General features: G+C 47.9%; 1 protein-coding gene across 2 annotated transcripts in view; it reads right to left on the reverse strand.

Annotated features, from left to right (window-relative positions):
• Window positions 1-122: 122 nt before the first annotated feature.
• Window positions 123-15,212, reverse strand: part of mms19 (MMS19 homolog, cytosolic iron-sulfur assembly component) — a 55,236-nt gene continuing 40,146 nt past the window's right edge. Inside the window, exons 22-31 of one of the 2 annotated variants that reach the window (XM_055647067.1) lie at window positions 14,568-14,642; window positions 12,838-12,964; window positions 10,723-10,844; window positions 9,853-9,909; window positions 8,702-8,888; window positions 6,829-6,911; window positions 5,813-5,977; window positions 4,103-4,162; window positions 2,866-2,966; window positions 123-1,896 (exon numbers count right to left, since the gene is read on the reverse strand). In XM_055647067.1, the coding sequence (XP_055503042.1) occupies window positions 1,869-1,896; window positions 2,866-2,966; window positions 4,103-4,162; window positions 5,813-5,977; window positions 6,829-6,911; window positions 8,702-8,888; window positions 9,853-9,909; window positions 10,723-10,844; window positions 12,838-12,964; window positions 14,568-14,642 (1,005 nt within the window). In that variant the 3' untranslated portion in view covers window positions 123-1,868. The remainder of the gene's footprint in view (window positions 1,897-2,865; window positions 2,967-4,102; window positions 4,163-5,812; window positions 5,978-6,828; window positions 6,912-8,701; window positions 8,889-9,852; window positions 9,910-10,722; window positions 10,845-12,837; window positions 12,965-14,567; window positions 14,643-15,212) is intronic. The other variant, XM_055647066.1, reaches the window with a different exon arrangement.

Raw genomic sequence — 15,212 nt, forward strand, 5'->3', positions numbered from 1 at the left:
GGAACAGCACGTTCATGAAAGACAATGCAGACACTGAGCAGCTTTTTAAATTGACATTAGCAGTAGCAGCCCCCATGTTCCACATCCCAACAACAGCCAACACAACCCACTGACAAGCATCGTTTAACACTGGCAGTCTTTATTAAAGTATATCCTTTCGGGGAAACCCATCTTTAATTTTCATATGTTCATTATTCCTCCAGTTGAAAGTTAAATTCACATCAGCTGTGTAGCCAACTACAAATCACATCCATTCTGTGAACTAGATAGCTGGAACCCAGTTAGTCACACCACCTCTTTTCTTCTCTGGAGAAGAAGCTCACTGCACAGAGCAGGCTGTAACTATACCAGTCAAACATGGAAGCAAGCGTTGAGCAAGGGTCCCTCCCTGCAAGAATTGGCTGGGACGAGGAGCAGACCAAGGAATCCTTCCTTGGACACGACCTTCCCTGCTGCAAGCCAGCAGACCACTGGAAAATACAAGCCAACAGCCTCTGGAACACAGTTACAAATGGTCTGAAGGGCACCCTTTAACTAATCTAGATACTGCCTAGTATCTGTACAGTGCTGGCAGTAATTCTGTAACATCCACAAAGTGCTGGAGGAACTCATCAGGTCAGGCAGCATCTGTGGAGGGAATGGGAGAGGCAATGCTTTGTGCCAGGACCCTTCCACTCTGGTTAGAGGTGTTGTCATCTGTATATGCAGCCTGACTGACAAACCTTCTGTCCAGCACAAACTCTGCTTGTTCGCACTTCACACCTTGCTCACTCACAGTAATAAACATCGCTGTCGTAAAGAGTAGCGGCCAACACAAAGCAGCTTCAACCAAGCAGCAACCCCCTGTATTACACGCTGGAACACCACGGTCACTCCTAACCGTGCACCCATCCAAGTCTTCATGATCAACATTGCTGGAGGCGACCAGCAAGTTAAACCAAGCAAGTTCAGCACCCGGATTTCAAAGTCTCTCACTTTCACTCGATTTCAGTCTCACTGCTAGGATTTCTCTTTTTCTATCGGAGATACAGCATGGAAATAGGCCCTTCGGCTCACCGAGTCTACAACGACCATCGATCACCCATTCACACTGGTTCCACTTTCTCATCCACTCCCTGCACACTAGGGGCGATTTACAGAGGGCTAAATAACCAGCAAACCGCACATCTTTGAGACGTGGGAGGAAACCGGAGCACCAGAAGGAAACCCACGCAGTCATGGGGAGAACGTTCAAACTCCACACACAGACAGCACCTGAGGTCAGGATTGAACCCACGTCACGGGCACCGCGAGGCAGCGGCTCGACCAGCTGCGCCACTGTGCTGCCCACTGATCTAAATATAAAAACAATGATTAGCATGCTGCCTGTAACTGTCACCCAGGTATCCATTGTTCCAAAGACGTTATTCCAACCCTCCTGGAATTGCTGATATTGGGCATGGTCCTTCCCGATACAGCTCCGAGGTCGATTTATCTATCGGCTCTGATTAGGCAATGGCCCAAGTGCTTGATGAGGCTGCCCGGAAGTGTGCTGGCTTTTTTCCTCTCCGGTTCTTGGTCGATGACTGAAACAATCAAAGTGAGTTGCTCAGAGATCACGAGGTTGCTTCTTTACATCCTACAGGGGGTTGGGGCATTCACACTCCTAACACTGGCCATCGATAGCCCACAGGGCTCGATGAAAAATGTGCTTTGTAATAAGTTTATTAAACAATCGGTTAAGCGTCAGTCACTGTGAGAGATGGTTCAATTTCCCTCTGGTTTTGAACGTTGCGTCGAACAGGTTTCTGGCTGTAAACATGGGGGGAAAGGCTGGGTTTCAGCTGATTGTCCCTGTCCTCTCTCAGATCAGTTGGTCGGGGCAAACATCACCTGCCCGGGCTCCCAAGAAGAAACCTGAAACACAGCCCGCAGGTAGTTGAGGCAGGTACTAATCGCAATGATAAACAAACATTTAGACAGGTACATATTTAATAGGAAACTGATAGGCATCTTTTTTTTTCTTACACAAAGAATGGTGGGTGTATGGAACGAGCTGCTAGAGGAGGTAGTTGAGGCAGGTACAATCACAACATTTTACAAACATTTAAACTGGCGTATGGATCGGATAGGTTTCGAGGGATATGGGCAGGCAGGTGGGATTAGTGTAGATGGGGCATGTTGGTCAGCATGGGCAAGTTGGACCAAAGGGCCCCTTTCCACTCTGTATAACTATTATTTTTGGCAGATCTGGGAGAAAGGGGAAAAAAAGTTGACCAATAATTCTTTCCTGTTCCGCGAAACAATACAAGAGTGATCGGTTTCCAAATGTATGGAAATAGAACATTGAACTTTTACGGGCTGCAGGAGAGAGATTTCAGAGAGAACTCTGGGCAAATGTTTTACTCCGAGTAGTCTGTAGATGGAAAGGAAGGATTTAGAGGGATATGGGCCAAACGCAGACAAATGGGATAGGTGACATTTTGGGTCAGAACCCTTTGTCAGACAGAGATAGAGATGGGGAGGGGGAGGGGGAGGGGGACTGTAGGCGAGAAAAGACCAGAATATATCAGGGCCGGCAACAGATGACTTCAGGAAGGGTAGAGTCTACTCCAGCATTTTGTGTCTATCTTTAGTATAAACCAGCATCGGCAGTTCCTTCCTACACAGGAACATGGCACAGTCCAGTATGCAAAACATGGACAAGGTGGGCCAAAGGGCCAGTTTCTCTGCAGTATACCTCTAGGACATTACAGAGCAGTGGGGGAAACTTGCTGTCAGCTATTTGGTACACAATCCTGCCCTCCCACCTGTGACCGCAGTAAAAAGACTGGACATTCAAGGACAATAAGCAGAGGGATTATTCTCCCTCCGTTCCACACGTACCACTCTCCCCGCGCTACGACCGCCTCCCTCCTCACCAGCCGCTTCTTGTCGTCCAAGGGTTTGGCCAGAGCTTGGATCACACGGGCCTTGTGGGGAAGAATCTGCAGAAGGAAAGCAGGTTAAGTCCAAGGCTGCCTTCAACACAGTAGCGCAGCAAGGCTGTGCTCTATCCTATATCTAGGAGTACAAGCGCATGATTCCATGAAGGTCGAGTCGCAGGTCGATAAGGTGGTCAGAAAGGCTTTTGGCATTTTGGCCTTCATCAGTCAGAGTATTGAGTTGGGAGGTCATGTTGCAGTTGTATAAGGCGTTGGTGAGACCCCATTTAGAATATTGTGTTCAGTTCTGGGCACCATGTTATAGGAAAGATATTGTCAAGCTTGAAAGGGTTCAGAAAAAAATTACTGAGAAGTTGCCAGGACTAGAGGGTGTAGAGGTTGAATAGGCTGGGTCTCTATTCCAAGGAGCGTAGGAGGATGAGGGGAGATCTTATAGAGGTGTATAAAATCATGAGAGGAATAGATCGGGTAGATGCACAGAGTCTTTTACCTAGAGCAGGGAAATCGAGGACCAGAGGATATAGGTTCAAAGTGAAGTGGAAAAGATTTAATAGGAATCCAAGGGGTAACTTTTTCACACAGAGTGGTGGGTGTATGGAACGAGCTGCCAGAGGAGGAATTTGAGGCTGGGACAATACCACCGTTTGAGAAACAGTTGGACAGGTACATGGATAGGACAGGTTTGGAGGGATATGGACCAAGCGCAGGCAAGTGGCACTAATGTAGCTGGGACATTGTTGACCGTTGTGGGTGAGTTGGGCCGAAGGGCCCGTTTCCACACTGTATTACTCTATGACTCCGACTCGATCTGCCAGCAGAACAAGGCAATAGGAAACATGCCCACCTATACCTTTAGAGATACAGAGTGTAAACAGGCCCTTCGGCTCACCGAGTCCATGCTGACCGCAATCACCCATACACTTGTTCTCTCCTTGACACTAGGGACAATTTAGAGACCAATTAACCTACAAACCTGCACGTCTTTGAAATGTGGGAGGAAACTGGAGCACTTGGAGGAAACCCATGCGGTCACGGGGAGAGCGTACAAACTCCATAGTCAGGATCAAATCCCGGTCCCATGCGCTGTAAGGCAGCAACTCTACTGCTGCGCCACTGCGCTCCCAAAATTGCAAGGTCAGTGAATGAAGTGAGAGGTGGAACAACTATGCAGATCTTACCACATGCGAGGGCAGTTTCGTCAGTGCATGCATACACTGCAAAGAGGAAATGCGGACTTTCTGCAAGTAAAACAGAGACAGACCAACATCAGAGAGTAGACAATCCTTTCAATGATACCACACCTAGAACATCAGATCTTCCCGAACATCAACATATCTCTATGTGTAGGATGGAACTGCAGATTCTGGTTGATACCGAAGATAGGCACAAAATGCTGGAGTAACTGAGCGGCTCAGGTAGCATCCCTGGGGAAAAGGAATCAGTGACGTTTCGGGCGAGGTTCAGAATCAGTCTGAAGAAGGGTTCCGACCAACTGAGGTACTCCATTAAACCATCTCTTCTCTGATGCTTACAAAAATTAAGCGCAAGCGAACAAAAAGGGTAAAAAATAAAGCTTGGCTGACTGTTCAAATATAAAATCATTTTTGCTGATGCCAGATAGCTGCCAAGAATAAACTGGATATGGGGAGATGGGTTGACATGATGTTGCTATGGTCTGGAACCCACTTCCTGAAAGGGCAGAGGAATTTGATTCAATGGGAACTTGCAAAAAGGAAATTGGGAAGTAGCTGCAAAGCTCCAAGGTGGCAGGATTAACAGAAGAGCTCTGTCAAAGAACTCAATTCCTTGGAGCACAGGAGGTTGAGAGATGATCGTATAGAAGTGTACAAAATCATGAAAGGAATAGGTAAGGTGAATTAGCCTGTTACCCAGAGTAGGGGAATTGTGAACCTGAGAACCTGTTTTGAGAGGGGGAAAGGTTTAATAATAACCCGAGGGTTAACTTTTTTTTTTTTTTTTACACAAAGAATGGTGGGTGTATGGAACGAGCTGCCGGAGGAGGTATTTGAGGCAGGTACGATTGCAATGTTTAAGAAAAATCTAGACAGGTGCATGGATAGGACAGGTTTAGATGGATATGAGCCAAACGCAGGCAGGTGGGACATGTTGGGCTATTTGAGCCCGTTTCCTATGACACTCAGTAAGGCACAAGCTGAGTTAGGTACTTTGGTCGGTATGGATGATTTGGGCTGAAGGGTCTCCTGTTTCCGTGCTGTATGACTGCAGCACAGTACAACGGGCTGAAAAGATTTATGCTAGATTCAGAGAGCAAGATTTGGAAGGGTCAAAAGGTCTACCCAGCACAGACAGTTGAAAATACACGTACTTTAATCCACTTCCCGATCACTTGGTCCAACTTCAGTCCAGAAACAAAGTCATTGCAATTTTATCCAGACCAGCAATGCCCCTCCCTATCTGTGCACAGCTTTACAATATTCTACCCAATATTTTTTTTTTTAAGATACAAAGTGATGGAGTAACTTAGCGGGTCAGGCAGCATCTCTGGAAAGCATGGATAGATACAAGAATCGCAACTCGAAAGGTCACCTATCCATATTGTCCTGAGATGCTGCTTGACCCGCTGAGTTACTCCAGCACTTTGTGTCCTTTTTGTAAACAAGCATTACAATTCTTGGTTTCAAGACAATATAATTATATAGCAAAATAATTCAGATGGGTCAAATCACAACACAGTCTTCAGATGGCCTAGAATTAACTGTGAATGTGCGATTTTGGACTCGGCCCCAGAAGGGATCCCAGATTAACAATGCTACGTAAAGGTGGGATGAACAACAAGCTTGGAAAGCGTGCAGGAAAGAAGAGCAGCATTGGATCAAGGTGGGAGTGGTGCGGTTCTCTGCACGTACCATGGCAGGGCTCGTGGTCAGATGGAGCATCTTGCTCACCAGCGTCTCTATGTGCAAACCCATAATGTGTGGGGCTTCCAGCAGCAGAGGATGTAGGCATCCAAGAGTGGACAACTGGACCACCTGGTCTGGGCAGGACAAGGCCTCCAGCAACAACGTCAGCAGCTGAGGATAAAGGAGCAACGGTTAAAGGTAAGCACGCGTCAAACGGAGGCTCCAGCGCAAGAAGCATCGCACGCTCACCCAACCGAGGTGGCCTCCAATGTTACAGGACCACCAAGCCTTGGCCAGTGGCAGTCGGGTAAGGACTAGCACACAGGCGCATGGAGGCACCCACTCTCACACCTTTTACATTCATCCAATTTGCTCACATAAGTTTAGTTTATTGTCACCTGTACTGAGGTACAGTAAAAAGCTCTTGTTGCGTGTAATCCAGTTGGCGGAAAGACTATACATGATTACAATCACGCTATTCACAGTGTACAGATTAAAGATGAAGGGATTACCGTTTAGTGCAAGATAAAGTCTGATCAATGATAGCTCAGGACTGCACTCTACCTGCGGGAGGACAGTTCAGTTGCCTGATAACAGCTGGGAAACCAACTGTACGTAGACAAAAAAAAAAATGCTGGAGTAACACAGCAGGTCAGGCAGCATCTCTGGAGAAAAGGAACAGATGGCCTTTGGGGTCGCGATCTGAGGAAACTGTCCATGAATCTGGAGCTGTGCGTTTTCAAACTTCTGTGTCTCTTGTCTGATGGGAGAGGGGAGAAGAGGGAGTGACCGGGGTGAGACTGGTCTTTGATTATGCTGGTCGCCTTGTAAAGACAGCATGAAGTTTAGATGGAGTTTGTGAAAAGGGGATTGGTTTGCCTGATGGGCTGTGCTACGCTACGGGCTGAAGGTGGAAGATCAGAGGAAAAAAGAAAAAGGTTCAAGTTAAGGATGATAAGCTCAGACACACAGGAGATGGCCCAATGGCCTCCATGTCCTTGGATAGACCACGTGGTACTGACCGATGGAAGCTGTGTCAGCAGAACTTGCTTCGGCAAGCTGTTCAACACATGGGAGAGCGCCTTCAGGTAGTTCGACTTGTTATCTGCAACAAACCAAAGGCAGTCGTGAACATTAGATTGTCCGTATCAACTCTGGAGCTTACCAGTGCCAAGAGCTAAGCAGGGCCCTCATGTTCAGAGATGGTTATTGGGGACCACTAGTCACAGACAGGGCATTGGTTTCCGAGCTGCAGATGCTGGAATTTTGAGCTAAACACAGTGCTGGAGGAACTCAGTTAGTCATGCAGCATCTATGGAGGGAAATGGGCAGAAACTTAAAGTCGGGAGCCTTCTTCAGACTGATTGTAGTTAGTCTGAAGAAGGGTTCCAACCAGAAGCTTCTGTCCATTCTCTTTGCAGATACCACCTGACCCGTTGCATTCGTTCAGTATTTGGTGTTTTGCTTGTTTCATGCAGTGCCAGTCAGCACTAACTTCCCTCCAAATACAATGGTGGTTTACAACAATAGCAACATCCTCTCATTATATGAATAGAAACAAGTTCCGGTTTCAGAAACTAAAACCTTGTATTCAGATTAAATTCAGATTCCCTTGAGCACTGCGTACATACGTTCACAGAGCTGGTCATTGCACTGCTTTGACACCCAGGATACAGTTAGAGACACTCCCACCTGGGAAAAAATGCTACTTGACACCAGGACAGTGGACAACCTGATTTGTACTGTTTAAGAAAGAACTGCAGATGCTGGAAAAATCGAACGTAGACATAAATGCTGGAGAAACTCAGCAAGTGAGGCAGCATCTATGGACGAAGGAATAGGTGACGTTTCGGGTCGAGACCCTTCTTTAAGTCGGTGAGCAGCGCCATCAACTACACCCAGGGCTGGGCGGTGGAGAAACAACAATCAGGTTGGTTCACAGATGTCAAGTTGTGATACAAGCAGGTACAATTATGAGAGATTAGTTTAGTTTATTGTTTATTGTCATGTGTACAGAGGTACAGTGAAAAACATTTTGTTGCGTGCTATCCAGTCAGCGGGTCTCAACCCGAAACGTCACCTATTCCTTCACTCCTATAGATGCTGCCTCACCCGCTGAGTTTCTCCAGCATTTTTGGCCACCTGATTTGCACTGATAGCCTTTCAGTGACGGGTACCCAAGTGCCTGTTAACATACTGTTCCATCCCTTGCGTTTCCAAACACCCGCTGACTGGTGCAGCGGGTAGTCACTACCTCCCCGTGCCAGAGACACGGGGTTGATCCCGACCTCGGGTGCTGTCAGTGTAGAGCTTGAACGTTTTCCCTGTGATCGAGTGGGTTTCCTCTGGGTGCTTTGGTTTCCTCCCATATCCCAAAGATGTGCGGGTCTGTAGGTTAATGGGTCTCTGTAAATTGCCCCTAGTGTGTAGGGATTGGATGAGGAAGTGGAATGACGTAAAACTAGTGTGAAACAGCTGATCGATGGTCGGCTGTGAACCCAGTGGGCCGAAGGGCTCTGTTTCCATGTTGTATCACTTAAACTCATCCTCAATGGCCCAGGTCAGTGGTTGGTTTTGCTTGGTTTTGCATACAACCGGGTAAAATGATACAACTGACCTGGCCTAGGCAGTACACGAGAGTGGTCACATGTTTGACGCTGACAAAGTTACAAAAGTAAAAAAATGTACAGGTGATCGATGGTCAGCACAGACTCAGTGGGCCGAAGGGCCTGTTTCCGTGCTGTATCTCTAAAGCTGAAAGTTATTCCCAATGGCCCAGGTGAGTGTGTAGATCTAGTGTGAACGGGTGATCGATGGTTTTGCGTGGACTCGGGGCCCGTTTCCGTGTTGCGTCTTTAAACAAAGCCAAACTGCGACTGGAAGCGCACTACTCACCTTTACCGGCCGCGTGGAAACCCTGAACTAATTTGGAGACGTTCTCGGTGAAGAAGCGCTGTCGGTACATGATGCGCACGTCGGCGTGAGTGGCCTTGTTCAGCACATCCGTCGAGTCGCTGACCAGCAGGGAGAACCCGTCTGCAGCCTCTGCTCCCAGCTCGGGGTCGGTGAGCAGCGCCATCAACTACACCCAGGGCCGGGCGGTGGAGAAACAACAATCAGGTCGGTTTGCCGATGTCAAATTGTGATACAAGCAGGTACCGTTATGAGAGTCTAGTTTAGTTTATTATTTATTGTCATGTGTACCGATGTATAGTGAAAAACTTTTTGTTGCTTGCTATCCAGTCAGCAGAAAGACTATACACCGTTACAATCGATTTGTAGGAAGGAACTGCAGATGCTGATTTATACTGAAGATAGACACAACGTGCTGGAATAACTCAGCGGGTCGGGCAGCATCTCAGGGAAAAGGTGGCCTTTCGGGTTGGAACCCTTCTTCTGACCTGAAGAAGGGTTCCGACCCAAAACGTCACCCGTCCTTTCTCTCCAGAGATGCTGCCTGAGCCGATGAGTTACTCCAGCATTTTTAGTCCATGATTACAATCGAGCCGTCCATGGTGTAGATACAAGATAAATGGAATAACGTTTAGTGCAAGATAAGGTCCAGTAGAGTACGATTAAAGATAGTCTGAGGTAGATGGTAGGTCAAAACTGCTCTCTAGTTGGTGAGAGGATTGTAAAGTTGCCTGATGATAGCCGAGAAGAAACTGTCCCTGAATTTGGAGGTATGTGCTTTTAACTGGGGCATCGATAAATAGATTATTTAGCCAAAGGGTGGCAAACCTGTGGAATTCATTGCTACAGACAGCGGTGGACACAAGTCACTGGGTATTTTTTAAAGTGGGGATTGACAAGTTCTTGATAGGTTCGGGTGTCAAAGGTTACGGGGAGAAGGCAGGAGAATGGGGTTGAGAGGGAAAAGGAGATCAGCCATGATCAAATAGCGGAGAAGAGTTGGTCTTGGCATAGTGTTCAGCACAGACATGGTGAGCCCAACAGCCTGTTCCAGTGCTGCACTGTTCTATGTTCCAAGTCAGCATGATAGGCCTTGCGTTAGTCTAAAGCAACTTGGAGAAACTCTAACTTACCTTATCAGTCAGTGCGGCAGCCACAGGATGATATCGTAAGACAAGGGATTTAGTTAGCTGAGGAAATAAAACCAGAACATAGATTACATGGTGGAAGCCGTATTGTACCTCACGGAAGCTTGATTGAATGACAGCACAGAAACAGGCCCTTCGGCCCACTGAGTCCACGCTGACCATCGATCACCCGTTCACTCTAGTTCCACGTTGTCACACTCTCTCATCTGCTCCCTGCACACTAGGGGGCAATTTACCAAGGCCAATCAACCTACAACCCACACGTCTTTGGAATGTGGGAGGAAACCGGAGCACCCGGAGAAAACCCTCGCGGTCACAGGGAGAACATGCAAACTCCGCACAGACAGCACAGTAAAAGTCTTTCACAACCATTGAAATGCACCAAAATGCTTTGCAACCAAACAGGGTGGCACAGTGAGAGTTGCTGCCTTACAGCGCCAGAGACCTGGGATCGATCCTGACCTCGGGTGTTGTCTGTACAAAGTTTGTGTGTTTTCCCTGTGACTGCATGGGTTTTCTCCGGACGCTCTGGTTTCCTCCCACCAAAGACAGATTAATTGCCTATTAATTACGGAAAAAATTGTCCCTGGTGTGTGGGATGGTGCTAGTGCATGTGGGTGATCATTGGGCAGTACGGACTAAGTGGGCCGAAGGGCCTTTTTCCTCAAACAACTAAAGCACCCAAGATCAGGATCGAACCTGCGTCTCTGGTGCTGTGAGGTAGCAGATCTACCTGTGGCGCTGCTGTGCTGCCCCATTTGGTTGCAAGGCATTTTGATGTATTACAAAGCTTGTGAAAGACTTGTAGTCGAGAGAAATATCTATCACAATTGATGTTGTGTACAATCCCCTTACCCAGAGCAACAAGGTGAAAATCCGTGTCCGGCTGCTCGGCTGAGAGCAGTCACCGGCGTTCCTCTGGAGCTCATTGTCCATCTTCTTCAGCACGTCTCGCAAGACACCGTCCAACTGTTCACCTACAAGAGAGCGAACCAGGGAGTTTAGCTCCTGGCTTCACCAGCCTATTATAGATGGCACAGAGGCAAAACATTCGTGCCTTACGTTTGTCTGCATCCCATCCCTCCAATCTGACCTTCACCAACCATGCCTCTCTGCTGTTCTCCATTTTATCATCAGGGCCGTGTTAATTTACTCTGCTGCAGGATGAACGGTACAACAAGCCCGTTTACCCCGAGTCTCCATTGCTACCCAGAATACTGGGAACCGACTGCAGAACGATGGTGATGGAGATGTGCATGTAAACACCAAAACCTTCTTTTAGGTTTAAGGTGAGAGGGGAAAGATTTAAAACAAACCCGAGAGGCAACTTTCCCCACACAAGCATATGGAACGAGCTGCCAGAGGAAGTAGTTTGAGGCAGGCACCATAACAGCATTTAATAGACACTTGGACAGGTACATAGACAGGAGTGGTCTAGAGGGATATGGGCCTATTGCAAGCATGGGCAAGTTGGGCCAAATGGTCTGTTTCCGTGCTGTATTACTCTATGACTCTAATGGATGGTGTCTCTGTCTTTTTGTCGATGAAGAATGATAAATTGTGCACATGGTTCAAGGCTGGAGAATAGGGTTGAGATACAAGAAACTGGATATGCTGCAATCTTCAGCTACATACATAGTTCTAGAGGAACTCAGTGGGTCAGTCAGCATCTCTGGAGAACGTGGATGTTTCAGGTCGGGACCTTTCTGCACTTGTCTGGCTTTGTTCTGCCTCCACCTCTTTTGCATCTTTATCCACCCAACTACAATCAGTCTAAACATAGAAAATAGGTGCAGGAGTAGGTCATTCGGCCCTTCGAGCCTGCACCGCCATTCATTATGATCATGGCATAATGTGGATAAATGTGAGGTTATCCATTTTGGTGGCAAAAACGGGAAAGCAGATTATTATCTAAACGGTGGCCGATTGGGAAAGGGGGAGATGCAGCGAGACCTGGGTGTCATGGTACACCAGTCATTGAAGGTAGGCATGCAGGTGCAGCAGGCAGTAAAGAAAGCGAATGGCATGTTGGCTTTCATAGCAAGAGGATTTGAGTATAGGAGCAGGGAGGTTCTACTGCAGTTGTATAGGGTCTTGGTGAGACCACACCTGGAGTATTGCGTGCAGTTTTGGTCTCCAAATCTGAGGAAGGACATTATTGCCATAGAGGGAGTGCAGAGAAGGTTCACCAGACTGATTCCTGGGATGTCAGGACTGTCTTATGAAGAAAGACTGGATAGACTTGGTTTATACTCTCTAGAGTTTAGGAGATTGAGAGGGGATCTTATAGAAACTTACAAAATTCTTAAGGGGTTGGACAGGCTAGATGCAGGAAGATTGTTTCCGATGTTGGGGAAGTCCAGGACAAGGGGTCACAGCTTAAGGATAAGGGGGAAATCCTTTAAAACTGAGATGAGGAGAACTTTTTTCACACAGAGAGTGGTGAATCTCTGGAACTCTCTGCCACAGAGGGTAGTTGAGGCCAGTTCATTGGCTATATTTAAGAGGGAGTTAGATGTGGCCCTTGTGGCCAAGGGGATCAGAGGGTATGGAGAAAAGGCAGGTACGGGATACTGAGTTGGATGATCAGCCATGATCATATTAAATGGCGGTGCAGGCTCGAAGGGCCGAATGGCCTACTCCTGCACCTAATTTCTATGTTTCTATGTTTCTATGGCTGACCATCCAACTCAGTATCCTGTACCTGCCTTCTCTCCATACCCCCTGATCCCTTTGGCCACAAGGGCCACATCCAACTCCCTCTTAAATATAGCCAATGAACTGGCCTCAATTACCTTCTGTGGCAGAGAAGGGGACCCAACCCGAAACATCGCCTATCCATGTTCTCCAGAGGTGCTGCCTGACCCACTGCGTTACTCCAGCACTGTGTGTTAATTTTTGCATCCAGAATGGTTTGGTTTGGATCAGAGATCGGGCAGGACGTTAGTGACCAGACTCCCACCTTCTCACCTGCGGGATACTTGTTGATAAGGCCGGCGACACATTTGGCAGCTGAGGTGTAGGTGAACTGGTGGTTGCTGGTACAACACAGCTCGATCAGCTGGGCCAACAGCCTCTCTTGTTGAGGCACCACCACCTACAATTATACAAGGTGCACAGTCTCAGCAACTTCATCAGCAAAGTCAGCAATGAGATTTTACCTCTGACCTATCCCTTTTAGACGGGATACAGCGTGGAAACAGGCCCTTCGCCCCACCGAGTCCGCGCCGGCCAGCGATCACCCCCATACACTTGCACACAAAGGACAATTTACAATTTTTACCAAAGCCAATTAACCTACAAACCACTACGTCTTTGGAGTGTGGGAGGAAACCGTAGCACCCAGAGAAAAGCCACGCAGTCACTGGGAGAAAGTGTAATCTCTGCACAACCAGCACCCATAGTCAGGATCAAACCTGGGTCTCTGGCACAAAAGGCAGCAACTCTACCACTATGCTGCTTCTTTATGTCAACGAAGAGTCAATAACAATAATCAGCGGCAGTCAAACAACATGGAAACAGGCATTTCGGTCTAACTTGCCCGTGCTGATCAAGATGCCTCATCTACACTAGTTTATTTTATTATTGTCATGTGTACCTAGGTACAGCAAAAAACTTTTAGTTGCGCGGCGGGAGTGTACCCGGGAGCCGCGCGCGCGGCGGGAGTGTACCGGGGATCCACGCGCGTGCCGGGAGTGTACCGGGGATCCACGCGCGTGCCGGGAGTGTACCGGGGATCCACGCGCGCGGCGGGAGTGTACCGGGGATCCACGCGCGCGGCCGAACCACCCGCCGAAGAACAATGCCGCCGACGACCAGAACGACAACCGAAGGCCTCCCAGGGGACTGCGGTGAAGCCGGGTGGCGGGGCCTGGCTGGGCCAAAGAAGTCTCGGCAGTGGCAGCGGGGGCGTCAGCGGGCGATGAGCGCAAGGGAGAAGGGGGAGACAATGGAGACCCAGCGTGGGGGGGCCACCGTGAAGAACAATGGAGGACCCGGCGTGGGGGGCAGGCGTGAAGGATGGTGGGAGAACAATGGGGAACCCAGTGTGGGGGAGGGGGGCACTGTAGTTTAGCCTCCTCTGCCCTGGGGATAAGTCTGTTTTTGTTTGTTTGTTCATTTGTTCCGGTGATGGTGCTGTGCATACGGCAGCCAGTCAACAGTCGCTTGTCTTATTCTTTTTGTTTTCACTTTTAATTTCAAGTTTGTGTTTCTTGTTGTGTGTCGTGACTGTCGGCAGACCAATGTCCCTCAAGGGATGAATAAAGTTTACCGTATCGTATCCAGTCAGCGGAAAGACTATACATGATTACAATCAAGCCACCTACAGTGTACAGATGCAGGATAAAGGGTTTAACGCTTAGTGCAAGATAAAGTTCAATAAAGTCTGATTAAAGATTTGCAATGAAGTAGATGGGATGTCAGGACCATTCTCTCGCATGTGAGAGGACAGTTCAGTTGTCTGAACCCAGCTTTTCACTGTACCTCAGTGCACGTGACAATAATAATCTAAACTAAAGGTGATATTTAAGGTTGGGACCCTTCTTGAAAAAGCGACGCTGCTTGGCCCGCTGAGTTACTCCAGCACTGTGCGTCTTTTTCCAGCTGTTGGTTCCAAAGACACTGAGCAATCAGACCAGACCAAGGAGGACCTTGTATTGACTGGAATTAAGATCATGTCAAAATAATAATGTACTCACATTCTTGGGCAAAGAACAAACAGCTGCTTGCAGAAGAGTGATTAACTGGGTCTGTGGCCACGGGGGGCTGGGTATCTGTAAAGAGAAACATTGTTACACCACTCACATCAAGCATTTGGAATTTCACAATCACGTATGATGACAGAATGAATTTACATCCCGAGGCTGAATTTGATCTATTGATTAATAGTTACAGCAGGTTAAAAGGCCCTTCGGCCCATTGAGTTCAAACCAACCATCACCCGTTCACACTATCCCACTTTCTCAACTACTCCCTACACACAAGGGGCAATTTACAGAGAGCCAATTAACCTACAAATCCGCATGTCTTTGGGATATGGTATCGGAGCACCTGGAGGATCCCACGTGGTCATAGGGCAGACATGCAAATTCCACACACAGACAGCGCCCGAGGTCAGAATTGAACCCGCGTCTCCAGCGCTGTGAGGCAGCAGCTCTACCCGCTCTTCTGGAAGAACAACCTTCATTAACCTTCATGAATGCTGAGTGCTTTGGTCCAGTCAGGATATATTGGTGAGAATTTGAAGACTTCAACTTGTATTGGTGTATTGTTGGATTTTCTTTCCACAGATGAAGGAAGGCAGTGCTGTGATAGCTCAAGTTGAATGATTTGTGAAACACTCA

Source organism: Leucoraja erinacea, chromosome 15 (genome assembly GCF_028641065.1).
Source record: "Leucoraja erinacea ecotype New England chromosome 15, Leri_hhj_1, whole genome shotgun sequence".
Classification (NCBI taxonomy): Eukaryota; Metazoa; Chordata; class Chondrichthyes; order Rajiformes; family Rajidae; genus Leucoraja; species Leucoraja erinaceus.